The sequence below is a fragment of the Leucopleurus acutus genome (assembly GCF_964270905.1).
Source record: "Leucopleurus acutus genome assembly, chromosome: 1".
Lineage (NCBI taxonomy): Eukaryota > Metazoa > Chordata > Mammalia > Artiodactyla > Delphinidae > Leucopleurus > Leucopleurus acutus.
In genome coordinates, this window is record NC_139142.1 from 132,591,383 (window position 1) to 132,608,370 (window position 16,988).

At 41.5% G+C, this 16,988-nt stretch overlaps 1 protein-coding gene across 1 annotated transcript in view; it reads right to left on the minus strand.

Moving 5' to 3' along the window:
• The window catches only part of HERC1 (HECT and RLD domain containing E3 ubiquitin protein ligase family member 1), a 215,496-nt gene that overhangs the window by 8,077 nt on the left and 190,431 nt on the right, over window positions 1–16,988 (minus strand). Inside the window, exons 62-74 of the mRNA XM_082852538.1 lie at window positions 14,129–14,194; window positions 13,835–13,960; window positions 12,831–12,969; window positions 11,606–11,787; window positions 10,646–10,801; window positions 9,822–9,944; window positions 8,632–8,734; window positions 6,896–7,065; window positions 5,387–5,525; window positions 3,227–3,396; window positions 1,974–2,143; window positions 1,525–1,690; window positions 273–349 (exon numbers count right to left, since the gene is read on the minus strand). Coding sequence (XP_082708664.1) covers window positions 273–349; window positions 1,525–1,690; window positions 1,974–2,143; window positions 3,227–3,396; window positions 5,387–5,525; window positions 6,896–7,065; window positions 8,632–8,734; window positions 9,822–9,944; window positions 10,646–10,801; window positions 11,606–11,787; window positions 12,831–12,969; window positions 13,835–13,960; window positions 14,129–14,194 — 1,787 coding nt within the window. The remainder of the gene's footprint in view (window positions 1–272; window positions 350–1,524; window positions 1,691–1,973; window positions 2,144–3,226; window positions 3,397–5,386; window positions 5,526–6,895; window positions 7,066–8,631; window positions 8,735–9,821; window positions 9,945–10,645; window positions 10,802–11,605; window positions 11,788–12,830; window positions 12,970–13,834; window positions 13,961–14,128; window positions 14,195–16,988) is intronic.

The window sequence follows — 16,988 nt, forward strand, 5'->3', positions numbered from 1 at the left end:
AAGAAGTCTGGTTTCAATATCAAGTCTGCACTTCCTCTAACCCTCTATATTATCATTGAGTTGATCTCATAATAAATCACAAGTCATGATGTAAGTGTCTTTCCTATGTGTGAAAAGAGAACAGTAGCAGTTCCTACTCCTTAGATCTATCATGAGGATTCAATGGGATAATCCATGTAAAACACTTAGTACAGTGCCTGGCATACAGTAAGCACTCAATAAATTTGAGTTATTATTATAGACATTCAATAACACTTGCTGACTGCCCTTACCTGTCTCTATTGTAACCCACTTCTGCGGTAGCATTGGGAGAGGGTATAAGAAGGTCAACAATACCAGTTTCAAGTTCCTGTAGAAGAAAGAAGAACAATTTCTTAGAAATGACAATCAAATGCATCAAGAAAATGAAACAATTAACATTAAAAATCATACTGAAAAGAGAATATTGAGGAATTTACAATGCTATATGACAACCAGCCATCTCTATAATTATTTTTTGGTTGTAATTTAAAATGAATTTAGGAGACTCCCCCATGTGCAGAACTAAGATGAAAAAGTCAATCCAGGGCACGGGTTGGGGTATCTGTGAGCAGAGTACAGTGATATTCAAATAAACTTAGTAAATGATAGCCAAGTATTATTTTAGTTACAGGATTTATCAGAAAAATCCTGATACTAGGCAAAGCTGGAAGGGTCAGAGCTGATCTGGAAGCAAAGCTGCCACTGTAGATCTTAAAATATTAACTGGTTCAAACTCTTTTTAATTAATTAATTAATTTTTGGCCACCATGGGCCTTCGTTGCTGTGCACGGGCTTCTTATTGTGTGGCTTCTCTTGTTGCGGAGCACGGGCTCTAGGCGTGCAGGCTTCAGTAGTTGCAGCACGTGGGCTCAGTAGTTGCGGCACGCAGGCCCTAGAGAACACAGGCTTCAGCAGCTGCGGCACGTGGGCTCAGTAGTTGTGGCTCGCGGGCCCTAGAGTGCAGGCCGAGTAGTTGTGGTGCACGGGCTTAGCTGCTCCGTGGCATGTGGGATCTTCCCAGACCAGGGCTCGAACCCATGTCCCCTGCATTGGCAGGCAGATTCTTAACCAGTGTGCCACCAGGGAAGCCCTGGTTCAAAATCTTAAGCCTTGTTTTTCTAATTTCTGCCAGTAGCCTGGCAGTTCTACTTTGTTCTAAAAGCACCAAAATAAATGGGAGCACATGGGTGGTCCTGGATTTGTCTGTTACATAAGTGTAAATATGTGTCATTGTTTCCTCTGCCAGTGTTACACAGCACAACAGATGGTGAGTCATTGGTAGATGGCGAAGCACTGGCACTTACTCAGTAAGGTATCTTCACAAAGCATTTCACAAACCTTTGCGGTAATTCGCCTATACATCATTAACAGCATAACTTTGCGTAAGGATTACAAAGGCATCCTTGCTTACATTTATAAAAACATGCCAGAGTAATCACTGGAAACAGTAAAACAGCCACCACCTGAGTGGACAACTCAGCAGGGGACACTGCATGAATATACCTGGCACATCTCTGTGATCGTGTCATCGAACACTCCTCCAGCATCATCAGCCCCTTCTCCAACCAGCTTAACTTTCCAGGCTCGGGATGGCAGACGGAGGTCTGATGCATTCAGTTTAACTACTTGTCTTGCTATTTGAACAAAGATGGGCTTACACTTCCTTCCTCTTTAAAATAAAGGGAAAACATAATGAAATACAATGCTCTCAAATCACCACAAAAGTCACTTGAAGATATTTTCCCACCAGTGAATGAACAGGCCAGCTTAACAACAGCCAAACACTGTGCTAGGCCCACTGTAACCACACTGGGTACTGATGTAAAATACTATTACTATCCTACTTTACAAATGAGGAAGCTAAGGCTTCCTCACAGAGATCAGTTAGTAGTAAGTCCATCTCACAAAATGCTAGTTAATGAAACATATACACATATACGTAATATGCTAACCTGGTTGATATCCTCTTTACAGTAATTTGAGGTCCATAGTTTTTGCCCTGAACCATGGTTTTTCCTATAGAGCGCACCATTGGGAGGGTGTAGACTCTTGGGGCTAACAAAGGTCGGAGCTGTCCCTGCACGATGCCCCATGTTCCAGCATTATAATGAGACGTACTATTCTGTAACAGAAAGTAAGCTTAGCAGAAATGGTACAATCTAAGGCTTAAAAGAAATAACACATCTCACTTTTACAAATGCACTTCAAAAGCATAAATCTGGGTATCAGCCATTATTAGCAACTTTTTCAAAATATTTTTTTCTGGTAAAGTATGATTATTATTTTTAAAAACTTAGAAGATACAGAAAAGGACACACACACAAGCACACAAATAAAATCATCCATAATCCTATCACATGGAGATGGCCCCATTAACGCTTTCATCTATTTCCTTCCAGTTTCCTTCCTTTTCACATTTTCGAGATCATACTATTTATTCAATTTTCCACTGCTTTTCTCACCTCACTTTACACCATAAACATTTCTCTCACTAATTACAACAGGTTGCTAACACTCTTGTTTAGTGCTGCACAGTATTCTGTTGCCTGATTGATTATCTATTTCTAACAACGATTTCTCAAACCTCTCATATGCCATGACTGGTTACCCAAAGGATTTTTGACTAACAGTTTTACAAACTAACACACATTTTGGCAGGCATGCCTACACATTAAACAAACAAACAAACATAGCCAGCTTGCTTTCTTCCTAAATTATCAGACTGTTCTACAAAGACAATCAAATCGGCCAAATTTACTTTCTCTCCCCCACCTATCCCTCCACAGGGTATGCTCATTTGTAAGCTCACCTGTAAGGAGAGCAAGAAGTCTCCAAAATTTCTCAGACTCACTTACATAAGCACCTTGACTGTGGTGCTAACACCTTTGTGTGCTTAAGTTTTAAAATCATATTCTGGAGTTCGTAGAAAATACATGCTTAGCCTTTAGCCATTCATACTTCCTTGAACTTTGGACACACCGAAACACAGAAGGAAGACCACTGTGTGTTCAACAGCATGATAACCTATATCTGGACTGTCCTTAATCCAGCAATAAAAGGGGAACAGAACTGGTGCCTTTTCTACATCCCTTGGGTGCTGAGAGTAAAAAGCATTAGCTACGCAAGAATTTTCTGAAGGCTGAGAAAGAGGCCCTGGGACCTGGTAAGCACATCACAGGCACTGCTTTCCAAGCCACCGTTTTACCTGATTGTTGGGGCTGAGGTTCAGCAGCCTCCAGGATGAGTACATGAGGTCAGAGAAGTGGTAAAGCAGCCGGAGCCTGGCCCTCGCGGTGTGAATGCTCACCTCCCTCAGCGCCCCATACTGGGGGGGCACTGCATCGGGCAGGCCCAGCTGCAGAGGCACCGACACACCTGCCCAGAACACAAATGCACACTTGTAAAGGAAAATGTATTGTTTTCATCATGTTTAGTGTTTTGAAAAATTTCAAACACACATGGAAATTGCAAGTATATAATGAACACCCATTCCCACCACTTAAATACTAAAATTAATATTTTGCTATATATGCTTTATCACTTATTTATCAACTCCTCTATTCACCATCCGTTCATCTTAATCTTTTGATGCACCAGTGTTGGTTGGTAAAACACCTTTTTAATTTATCATTATGGAAACTTGCTTTTTTTTTTCTCCTTTAATTTAGTTACCCATTTAACTATGGGACTTAAAACAGTTCCTGCACAAAAAAACTCCAAACAATAAAACCCAAATTCATTCTTTCATATTCAACAACTGTCATCTTCATAATAACACAAGGTGTGGGCCAGGACCAGGTAGGCAGTTCTGGAAAATGGAAATGGGCAACTCAGCAGAGCCACCTCCCACACTTACTAGGGATCTGACAGAAAGTGACCATGACAGAATGAAAGATAGGAGTAGATGATTCAGGAAGGCTTTATACTGCAAGGATAAGAGCTCTGCAGAGCAAAAACTACAAGGACTGTATCCATGGTTATCATCTTATAGAAACACACAAAAGACTAAGAATAAGATACTCAGCTTATTTGAGTTTCCTGCAAATAAAGATTTGTACAGCTCAATTCTCAGAGGTATTTTCCTACTATTAGTTAAAGTTAACATTCATTGAGTACTTTTATGTGCCTGGCACTGTTCTAAGAGCTTCACAGAATTGATTCATTTACTCCTACAGTTCTTTACAATAGGTGCTATTATTACCCTTGCTTTGCAGACAAGGAAACTGAGCCTCAGGGTCACTCAGCTCCTAAGTGGAGGAGCCAGGATTGAACCTGAGCAATGTGGTTCCTCAGTCTGAACCTTTAGCCACCATGCTGTATGGTCTCTGTCCTGAAGTGGAAGGGAAATCCCACTGGAAGCTAAAGAGGCCCCTGAGTACCTGAAATTGTCAGTGGGCCGGCAGCACTGCTCATTCTGGGCTCTGTTAACCAGAAACCATCTCTTGCTTGTTTGGAATCTACTTGGCAGTCCTACCTTGCTCTCTCAGGGTATGTAAGAGAAAACAATCTCTATGGGGAGTCTTTCCCAAGGACCTGTGGCTAAAAGTAGAGGGCTTCACAAAAAGGGATGAGAATACGGAGCTCTCAGGCACAAGGTCACTTCAGGGAAGTTCTAGTGCCTCAGATACCAGAGGATGGTTTTAGAAAGGACTTGAGGGCCTGGGAAAGAAATAGACCAAATATGAAGAAATGCATAAGGGTAAGTATCATACTTAAGGCAATGGTTACATTTGTGGGGAACAAAAGATGGATCCGATCAGGGAGAGTACACAGTAGGGTGTTAGGTACACAAATATGCATTTTATTTCCTTTATATCTTTTTGTAGACCTATGAGGATTCCATAATAAATTAAAAGCAAAACATGCAAAAGGTAGAAACAGCCCATCAGTCCTGCTATATACACTGGAGTAAAATGGCAACAATTTTTTTTTGTTTTTCTGCTGTGCCAATGTATACACAACATCATGTTTCAAAAGGCTGACTAGGGTGAAGAATTTGACAAGTGGTCTCCGGGCTTTTCATCTTTATTCCTTAACAGCATGGCTTAGAAAGCTACAGTTCATCACTACTATATATAAAAAATACTTTATTGCTATTCCAAAATTATAAATTTTGCTTGCCTAAGTGATACATTTTCTTCTTTTGGGGAGCAGAGAGGGACTGCTATGTAATGAAGTCTGCAGGAGAATCGCCTGCTCTGAAAGTATTTGCAGTACTGTAGTACAAAGAGTGCTTTGGTTGTGTGGGGGAAGGTTTGATGGTTTCAGAATGGTGCCTGGATGCAGTGTGAAGCTGGCAAGCAAACAGTGCAGCTGGGGACTGCTGAAAGAGAGGCTGCAGGAGCATGGATATTTCATCCCTCACCTGGTGCTCTTGGTGGGACAGGTGGCGCTGTCCACGCAGCACTGTGGCAGCGACCGGCCGAGATCTGCCGAACGTTCTTCCCTTGCAGAACTGTTACCAGGGTTGGTTCTCGAACGTGGTTGGTGTGGCCTAAGCCAAGCTGGAAATAAATTACAAATACACAGAGATTCAATTAGAAAGAGGAAGAGAGGAAGTCAAGATGATAAAATTTGTCTTGGATGGCAGCAGATACAAATAAGTTACTATCTGTACCAAGCAATGGCATCAAAATAATGAAATTAATTCTGATTTTCTCTATCAGGGTGATCCTCATAGCTTATACTGTCTCCTAAAAACTAAGCTGTAACAAGGCCAGACGAGTAGCAGACGAGTCTTAATGACTGAAAACATCTTTGAACTCCACTTCTAGAGAGGAAATAAATTCTTGGCAAGTTAAAAAAAAAAAACAACAGAATGATCTATAGAGCTTTTACTTAGAACACACTGATTTCTTGACTTTTAACATGGACTGCCTGTGTAACAGTAAATAAACAATTATAAAAACATACATAGAAGCAGATTCTCAACTCCGGATCTCTGTTCTTGGGGTCCGACTGGGACACCCAGTGTTTCAGTGGCTGAGCACCTCAACATCATCAGGCAGGATCATGTCAAGGCCCTGCCAGGGACCTTCCAAAGGTGTCTCAACATCAACTCTCTTCTCATTAAGATAATGTGCAACCACACTGTTGAGCAGCTTCCCCATCTGTTAATATAGCGATGAGGACACCACAGAGCTACTGTGAATAATACTGGACCTTCAACTTGAGGGTCGTTGGCTCTAGGGGCAGCTAGACGTAGAGAGGATTTACAGAGGAAGGAGATGTCGTTCGCATGTGGAGCTGAAAGCCACTGTAGTAGCAGGTATCTCAGACCTGCCCCACCAAAGTGTGTCCCTTCTCCACATACAGGATAGGCTGAACACATCAACCTCTTGAGTCTTTTCTCAACCTCTTACAGGCTCAGTTTACTACTCTACGTAATGGGAGTGACAAGACTTCCTGAACAAACACAAACATACTTTGTATACTGTCATATTATAAAATATAGAAGTATTGTTTCATCCTTTCCATTTTCCAGATAACTGATGCTCCTAGTACCTAACCTCTTTTATTACTGTAGTGAAAATGATGATTAATCGTGATAGTAGCAAATACTGAATACTTATAAAGTACTGTTTACTAGTGCTAGGCACTTCTCAGTGTGTGTAGACACATATATATTCAGCTAATCCCCTTAACCACTTTACTGTACTGCCAGATTTTTTTTAAACCATGATATAACACTTACTAGACCATCATCAAGAGACAGAGAGGCACAACTGGACTCCAGATAATCAGCCCCATAGCAAAGTGACATGCTTGAGGTCTTGCGTAGATATTCCGAGTTTCTAGCTTATCCCTTTGCCAAATGAAGAATGTTGTCAGATTTCTAGAACATGACAGAGCAGCAAGCGAGATAAATATGTACCTGCCCCTCTGAATTGCTCCCCCAGGCATACACATCTCCAGTTGATGCCAAAGCAAGTGTGTGTTCAGCTCCAACGGCCACATCTTCGATGACCACTCCAGCCAGGACAGGGATTTGCTGTGGTCGATTGTGATTGCGAGCACGCCCTTCTGGCAAGCCTATCAAGCGATCTGAAAAAACAGCAAGAGGACATTTATGGACGGCACACCACAGTCCTTTTACATTTCCTGATGAGTCATTTAATGTCTATGGTGGTATGGCAATGACATACGTAACTCACTGGGGCAAAAGCTGCTTTGCCAGTAAGGTATACCGGATTCTGAGCGAATAAAGTTTAAAACTGTTGCTTTGAAAAATGTCACAATCTCCTTTTTCATAAAAATAAATAAAATTTAATTTAAAATGTGTAGCTTATTTCAAACCAAGAGGCACCTCTAGCATCCTCATACTTGAGAGGACTGGCACGTAATTCACAGAGGCCCTAAAGTTCTTGCATTCTAAGAAAAGACATCATGCAACCTGTCCTGTCCTCAAATTTCCAGCCAACTTCTCCCCTTCTCTTTGCTGCCAAACTTCTACGAAGTGCAGGCCAGTCCCTGTTGCTTCACATGCTGTAGGCCTGTTTGGCTTGGCCACCTTCTGCAGCCTAACTTGCATTCTCACCACTGCACTGAAACTGTACTCTCAAAAGCCATGAATAGCTCCTAACTGCCTACACTGCAGCAGCCTCTTCTCCAGCTCTAGCCCATGGAGCTCCACTTTACCTTCTGATAATGTGGCCACAGCTCCTTCTGCCCCTCAGAGACTCTGCACTGTCCTGGCTCCCCAACTACCTCTCTCTCCACTCCCTTCAAAGCCAGCTCTCCCATGTTCACCTGCCCTTTACTCACATTCCCTAGAGTTTTACCCTCCACTTTTTTCATGCCATATTCTCTCCCTGGGTTTCTTAGAGCTTATTAATATGGCTTTAACTACACCATTAGGAATTATGCAAACCTACATCTCCATAAACAATCTCCCTGGAGTTCCAGATCCAAATCCCCAGTAACTTGCTAGACTTCTCCATACATGTAGTCTAGAGTATATGGCCCCAGTTCAATATGACTAAAACTAAGCTCCTTATCTCTTTCACCAGAACCAACTTCCCTGGCCTCAGCAGCGTCCACGTTCTTCCAAGACTAGAAACTTCAATCACAGCTCACTTCTTCCCCCCCTTCCTCACACATTCTTCGGTCACTACAACTTGAAAAGAAGTTCCGTTTACAAAGCTGAATATATTGTCAGGGAATCCCACTGTGGATGCTTAGATTTTGAACTTACTCAAGATTTGAATCCCAAATGCCTGTGAATTCCTAAGACCTGGATCCCCAGTCCCTGCAAGGGCTGGGAAGTGAGGCAGGATCCAGAGGAGCTCTGGTGGTCAAGGCAGTGTTTGTGGTAGCATGGCAGAGGCAGCAGAGAGGAGGAAGGGAAGGGCTTTGCCAGGAACTCTTCTGGCTAGAATGAGGGCTCTGGCACGAGGGGCCATCAATGGGGAGGAGAGTTTGTCCTTACAACAAATAGCATGAAAGTGGAGCAGAAAAGTAGCTAGTGAATGAAGGTTGTGTGGCCAATCATCACCCAGAATGAAAAATGACTCAGTTTAAGCACTTTCTATACAGCTGGAAGGCAAATGTTTCTGTAATACATGTGTGCACAAAATAAGCAATATAATTAATGCCTGGAAAATGCCCTACCTTGACCAAAGGTATACACATGACCATCTTTGGTCAATGCAACAGAAAACTGAGTTCCACATGCAACCTTTTTTATTCCAATTCCACAAAGGACATCAACTTTCTGCAAAATAAAAGCGTAAGGCACATAATTTAAAAAGGAAAATAAAAACACTCAAATTTGCCTACTGGCATGTATAAACTCAAGGATTATCTTCCAATAAAAATACTAATAGTCACTTACTTGTTTTCAGCCATATCCACACTCCTAAATGTTATTTTCTCATACTGTTCTGCAAACTACCTGAATCTGGGTGAATATTATAGGGGGTAGAGGACGTTTAACTAAAATCCCCAGGACCCCATGTGAAGTGGAAACATTCCTCTGGGCAACAGAAACCAAAGAGAATCCTATGGCTGTTTAAAGAACACCGTAAGACCATGTAAAGCCGTGGGCTGCTCCCAGTTAGATTTTTTCTGCTTTCAGAGGTGACAATAACTGCTTTATATGTTCTCCAGAGAGGATTTCCTTCCTTTTTGTATCCCTAGCTGAATATTCACCAGTCTAGCTATCAAGATGTCACAGACTATATACGATAGTGAATCTGGAGTTGAATATAGATTGAATACTTGTAAATCATGCTGCTTGTTAAACGTGTTAGAAAAATCCGCATAAAAAGGATTGCACAGGAGATCTTCTGAAGAGCCAAGAAACCTTCTATAATGTGAATAAAGCCTCTAAATCATTTGTTTATGGACTTGGATTTCCTATTACTTTTTAAATGCACATATATAATTCAGTGGTAATAATAAGCTGAAATGGCAGTCACAAGCAGAGAGTTACAAAACATTGTTCATGGTTCCCTCCATAAGACACCCTGGAGATACGTTTATACTTATTTCTTCTCTACATGGGAGGTAGTCCTACACTACTCAGCCCATGACAAAGACAGATGCTTGTCCTTGCAGCATTTTTATATCCAGTTTAGTAATTAATGCTTATGAATTACTTATTTTAATTAATTTATTTTAAATTACTTATTTAAAATAAGATCTGGAATGCTGGAAATTTAAGAATAAGCAAAAGAAGCTTCTAAATTTCATTATGAATTACCAAAAATGTTAAAGGTAAATTACTTCCAGCTAAAAAGAGGTACTGACATAGAAGAAAACCATGTTGTCTGAATCTCTAGATTAAAGCCAATACTGACCTGAGGTGAAGATTTTGCAGTGGAATTTCCTAAGCCTAGTTTTCCGTAGTCCCCATCTCCAAAAGCCCACACCATGGAGCCATCTGCTGACACTGCCAAAGTATGGTTTAAGCCACAAGCCACCTGGAGAAATAACAGGGTGGTAAGGCAAATCACAATACCTAAAACACCCATTTCTGGGACACTCTGTCTTGACTTCAGTGAAAAACCTGGCTGTGTTTCCAAAAATTTTTATTGGTTTCAGGGCCTTACATATGTTAACCAAAATGTGTCATGAAGAAAAAAATTCCTAATGTCCACAAACAAAAAACAACCTTTTTCAAAGTAAAATCCTTCAAATATCTGTGGCTAACTCTGAATCAGAGCGCACAAAAGATAGGAAAAAGTACATATGATTAAAAAATACTCATTCACACCAGAGACAGTCTAACGAATGATAAAAGATAAAAATAGTAAAAGATAAAATATTTTATCTCATCTTCTTGTTAAGAGAGAGTCTCAAAATGTACAGGTCAGGAACAATTATTACTTAAGAGCAGCAGCCACCAATGATGCTGCAGTTCAGCCATCTACTTCCAGGATACTGAAGAGGAGTTACTATATTGCTTAAAGCTTTCATATCAAGTGGTATTATGAAGAGGATTTTAAAATATTCACATCCTGAATTAAGACTTCCATTTGTTTATCAATTAGGCCAAACAAAATGTACATCAGGTTAAGTACGAGTGGTGATTCTAGTTTTCCTGAAAGGACAATGTCTAAGTGCACATAGGGGAAACAAGAAACTATGATCATATAGAACGTATTATTGATTTATTCCATGCCTGTCCAATCTGATACCCCTCCAGTGCAGTTACTCTCTCTGGAAGTTTTTTGTTCGAAGTGTTTCCAAGACCCAGACGACCGTAGTCACCATTCCCAAAGGTAAACAGTTTGCCATCTGATGTTACCACTGCTGAATGTTTGAAGCCACAAGACATCTACGAATAGAACAAACAAGAACAAAAATTTTAACAAGAGGGCATACTAAGAAAGAAATCAGTCCTTTTTGGTTATTAATACAGTAATAATCTTTAAGTAAACTTCACTGAAAACTTAGGATCTTCAAGACCAGTATGTCCTATCCACCCAAGTGGCCCTCCTGCTCCCAAGTCTGATCTACCTCAAAATCCTCAGGAAGACCAAGCTAAACAGCATACCTTGGCAGTGTTGCTACTCTTCAGCTTCGCAGGGATGACCTAGACTATATGAGTTAATGAATAGGGAAATTCTTTGTAAACTTTAAGGTGCTATGTAACTTTACAATATTATTTTAGATCACAAACTGATTTTCCAGAAAATGTATATGAACTCAACCTTTGTAACGATAATGATAGGTTGAAAGCAAAGCTTTCCATTTAACACTATATCAAGAACTGTGGGGCAGGAGTTAAACCCCACTTCTTCCAAGGACCTGAAGCACCCTGGCCTGGGTCAACCAGCTGGCTCAGGAAAAAGGAGTCCATTCTAACACCAAAGTCCATTCAAACTCCTGAGACACTCAAGAATGACTCTGAACCACCAAAAACACTGGATCTTTTATGATGGGGTAATAAATTTTTACTACTGTTTTTCATTACCTAAACTTGAGAACTCAACACCTGGTATGTTTACATTCAAAGATAAACTTATCCAGGCGCAACTATGTCCTGCATGCCACAACTAAGACCCAGCGCAGCCAAATAAATAAATAAATAAACATTAAAAAAAAAAAAAAAGATAAACTTATCCATATTCTGTCTGACCTGCACCACTTCTTCTCCCTGTAAGGCCTCAATCTGCCTGGGCCGCCGCTGCCTGTCGCTGTTCCCATGGCCGAGTTTGCCATAATCACCATCTCCCCAGCTAAAGACCTCACCACTTTCAGTCAGGGCCATTGAGTGTCCATCAGAACCACAGGAAGTCACCAGCTGGGTCACCACAAAGCCTGGAACAGAGCAGAAACCCAACAAGAGTTGCTGAATGTTAGAAGTCCCCTCTTTACTTGAAGCTGCTACAGAGTAATCTCACAGAATCAAAAAATACCACAACAGCACTTCAGAAATATAAACAATGTCTTTAATTTTAAATCAGATTTGCAGCCATAACCTAGAAAATTGGGAGCAGTCACATAAAATGATGATGACAACGAAGAGGAGAAGGGTGATAGGAGCAGTTATAGTCACTAAAGATTATGTTCTAGCCACTCCTATAAATGCTTTACATGGATCGCTCATTTTCTATTTTCACACAGATCCTATGAGGCAGATATTATCATCACCACTTTTACAACTGGGGAAACTGAGTCACAAAGAGGTTTAGTAGCTTGTGGAAAGTACCCGAGGCAGGATCTAACAGAACCGAACAGGAACCAAGCCCTCCCATCCCTAGTGTTGTGCACTTCACACACAGATCTGAAGGAAGAGAACTTAGAGCTACTCAAGAATTTGTTCTGAACTCATGTTACTTGTATGCTTTTACTTAAAAAACTCAATTTGCTCTCTTTGTAGGCTTCAGAGTCAGTAAAAGTTAACTTTAGGAACAAACCAGGGGTCCGTGCAGTGGTTTTTCCGGAGGTTTTCTTTCTCCAAGTCACAGAGCACTCTGATGGGGATGCCCTTTAAAGTCTTTAGTGCATACACACATTTCCGTATAAATTGATTTTTAACGTTAATGAAGTACATGCATGATTACTACTGCTATTAATAGTTGCCTAATTACAGTTTTGCAATTTTAAAGAATTTGTTTACAATCTTCAGTGTGTATTAACACAGCAATTCTAGCATGGCTATGATAAGTAACTTGCAAAATAATACAGCTCAAAATATGGAAAATTAAGGTTGTACATGCCTAAACAAGAATCTAAATATAAGTGAAAACCCTACATGACTTTGTCTAGCAAAGGTCTGAGATAAGTTCTAACATAATAAGCAAACATTCCTACAGATAGGCCATAGTTTCCGATCAGCTTTTAACTGAGGATAATTTTACCTTGTAAGGCTGAAATAACTGTCAGCACATGAAGGTCATCTGAATTTCCTTGTCCTAATCTGCCATAACTTCCTTCCCCACAAGCCAACACTGTGCCATTGGCCTGTATGACAAAGGTACAATTCTGACCACATATAACCTAGTATAAAAACACATAATTAAATATATTATCTTTTATTATATAGCTTTATCATGCAAACATTTAAAATGATTCCATGTATACTTAGGATACCTTTATCGGTTCTTTTATCCTTTCATTAAAGGGGAAGGGTTGACATAACAATGGGTTTCCTATAAGCCCTTGATTATTATAAAACCTCTTACTTAACCAAGAGATGTATGAGGCTCATCTGATGATTTAAGATACTTTAGAAACATGTTATCTACAGGGCTTTCAGCCAACTGTGCAGAGTTTAAATAATAACATTAACAACAAAATAGATAAAAGAAGTAAAAGGAGAGGCTGATGGGAAAATAGTAAAGACTGGCTGGAGGCCACAAGAAGCAGAAATTGCAGGGGATATACACATGAAAGAATAGTGTATCCTGGGGCTTACCGAGGTAGAGAAGAATGGAAGAGAAAGCAGTGGCCTCAAGAAGGGTTTAGAAATATAGTAATTATTAGACGAGGGGAGGAGTGTCAATGAAATGTGGTTAAAGATCCCAGTAAGTTTATGGCCCCCAAAGAGAGAATTAATAATTACCAATATCTTAACTTCTATAAATATATGCTGGGCAGGCATAATGCATCATGATGTTAATTCATGATACGTGAAAACAAGAAAAATTTAGAAACTTATTAACAAAACCTAAGTCTGATAAAAACTCTAAAAAACTTTTATTTAGAAGCTATATACAAGCTATATATCATGACTTTCTGTGGTGATTCCTCACAAAAGACTATGCAATGGACAAACTTTATCCTACAGTAAGTTACTGACAGCAAGGGAATCAGAATTGTCAGTTCCCAAGTTTCTTCTACATTTCTTTACCCTGTTAGTTACCTGTTGGGCCTGTGAGAATGAGGGAGCTGCTGCAGGTACCATTACATTTCTTCCAGCTTCTGCCAGCTGTCCATGCCTGCCAGCACCCCACAGGTAGACATCACATTTACCTCCCAGGTGCCAGTCCTAGAAAACCACAATCAAGTCAAAATTTGATTCATTAATTCATTCAAACAAGCATGTACTAGGTACTAAGTGTGTACCAGCCTCTATGGGGGACACCAGGACACGAACACACAAGCATTTGGAACCAGAAGATTTACTAAGAACCACCATACAGTTATCTTTACTGACCTCAGGTCTGGAAGTTGCCCAAGACATAATTTGTTCATCCATGCCATTAATCCATTTACTGTTATCCTGAAAGACAGCAAACACCAGGATCAATTTTGCTTAATCAATATTTATGTTTTATTGGTTTTTTTTAGGAGGCCTTAAAAATGATCACTTATTTTTAAATAGAAAAGGAGAAGCCCAAGATCACATGGTCAGTTACAAGCAGCGTGAAGACCAGAATGCAGCCCTCCCTTCTCCCAGGCCATGTTTTGAGAAAATCTTTTTGAGAATGATTTATCTGTTCTTAACTAACAACTGAGTCTTAAAGAATTTGGTAATATTATGAGAATTGAAGAGCAGTTTCACAATCATGCCAAACTTGATTTTTAATATTTCCCTTTACTATAAACACTTGCATTATCAACTATCACGAACACATTGGAGATTCAAAGCTAACCACTTCTGAGCACCCATAGGTACAAGGTCATCTGCAGGAGCCACCACCCCCGTGAACTCGTTGTATGGCTGTGGGCAGGTCACCTTTCTAGGTTGCAGCTTCCTCATCTACAAATGACATATTTGAGGCAAATGGGCTCAGAAGGATACTTCCTAATTAAAATATTCTATATTTAGATAATTTCCTTCAATTCATATGTCTCTTTTATACTGTATCTTTATTTATATATTCAAATGTTTGTTTATATAAATCTTAACTAGGTAAAGTGCTGGCCTGCACTATCTACCCCGGCATTTTATCTCCATCACAGTTTCTGTATCTAGACGCTTTCAAATACAATCAGAAAGAAATGACAACTAAAATGTTCTCTTAAACATTACTGAAGTGCCAAATAATTTAGAATCTATAATTGGAATAAATCTAAAAAGATGACCAGGAAAAGATGCTAAAAAATATTTATAAATATATATATACTGGGGGACCTTCAAGATGGCAGAGGAGTAAGATGTGGAGATCACCTTCCTCCCCACAAATACATCAAAAATACATCTACATGTGGAACAACTCCTACAGAACACCTACTGAATGCTGGCAGAAGACCTCAAACTTCCCAAAAGGCAAGAAACTCCCCACATACCTGGGTAGGGCAAAAGAAAAAAGAAAAAACAGAGACAGAAGAATAGGGATGGGAGCTGCAGCTTGGGGAGCTGTGAAGGAGGAAAAGTTTCCACACACTAGGAAGCCCCTTCACTAGCGGAGATGGGGGTGGGCGACGGGGTGGGGTGGGCGAGGGGGAAACTTCAGAGTCACGGAGGACAGAGCAGCAACAGGGGTGCAGAGGTCAAAGCGGAGAGATTCCCGCACAGAGGATCGGTGCTGACCAGCACTTACCAGCCCGAGAGGCTTCTCTGCTCACCCGCTGGGGCGAGCGGGGACTGGGAGCTGAGGCTCGGGCTTCAGGCTTCGGAGGTCAGAACCCAGGGAGAGGACTGGGGTTGGCTGCGTGAACACAGCTTGAAGGGGGCTAGTGTGCCACAGCTACCCGGGAGGGAGTCCGGGAAAAAGTCTGGAGCCGCTGAAGAGGCAAGAGACCATTGTTGCGGGGTGTGCGAGGAGAGGGGATTCCTTCCCTGTCTGCCCACAGAAGCACCACCTAAACGAGCTCCAGATGATTGGTGCGAGCCGTGGCTATCAGCTCAGACCCCAGAGACGGGCATGAAATGCTAACGCTGCTGCTGCAGCCACCAAGAAACCTGTGTGCAAGCACAGGTCACACCTCCCATGCCGGGAACCTGGGCAGCCCGCCACTGCCAGGGTCCTGTGATCCAGGGACAACTTCCCTGGGAGAACACACGGCGTACCTCAGGCTGTTGCAATATTATGCTGGCCTCTGCTGCCGCAGGCTCGCCCCACATTCCAATTATAACTGTACCCCTCCCTCCCCCCAGCCTGCATGAGGAAGAGCGGGCTAATCAGCTGCTGCTTTAAGCCCCTCCTGTCTGGGTGGGAACAGATGCCCTCAGGCAACCTACATGCAGAGGCCGGGCCAAAATCAAAGCTGAACCCCGGGAGCTGTGCGAACAAAGAGGAGAAAGGGAAATTTCTCCCAGCAGCCTCAGGAGCAGCGGATTAAATCTCCACAGTCAACTTGATGTACCCTGCATCTGGGGAATACCTGAATAGACAACGAATCATCCCAAAATTTAGGTGGTGCACTTTGGGAGCAACTGTAGACTTGGGGTTTGCTGTCTGCGACTGACTGGATTCTGATTTTTATGTTTATCTTAGTACAGTTTTCAGTGGTGGATTTGTTTATTGGTTTGGTTGCTCTCTTCTTTTTTAAATTATTTTTATTTTAATAATTAAAAAAAATTAGTATTACTATTATTTTTTCTTTTTCTCCCTTTGCTTTTGAGCCGTGTGGCTGACAGGGTCTTAGTGCTCTGGCCTGGTGTCAGGCCTGAGTCTCTCTGGTGGGAAAGCTGAGTTCAGGACACTGGACCACCAGAGACCTCCCGGCCCTGTGTAATATCAATCAGTGAGAGCTCTCCCAGAGATCTCCAGCTCAACGCTAAGACCCAGCTCCACCTAACAGCCAGGAAGTACCAGTGCTGGACTCCCCATGCCAAACAACTAGCAAGACAGGAACACAAGCCCACCCATTAGCAGAGACACTGCCTAAAATCATACTGAGTTCACAGACACACCAAAACACACTACTGGACGTGGCTCTGCCCAACAGAAAGACAAGATCCAGCCCCACCCACCAGAACACAGGCACCAGGTCCATCCACCAGGAAGCCTACACAAGCCACTGAACCAACCTCACCCACTGGGGGCAGACACCAAAAACAACGGGAAATACGACCCTGCAGCCTGCAAAAACGAGACTCCAAACACAGTAAGTTACACAAAAAGAGA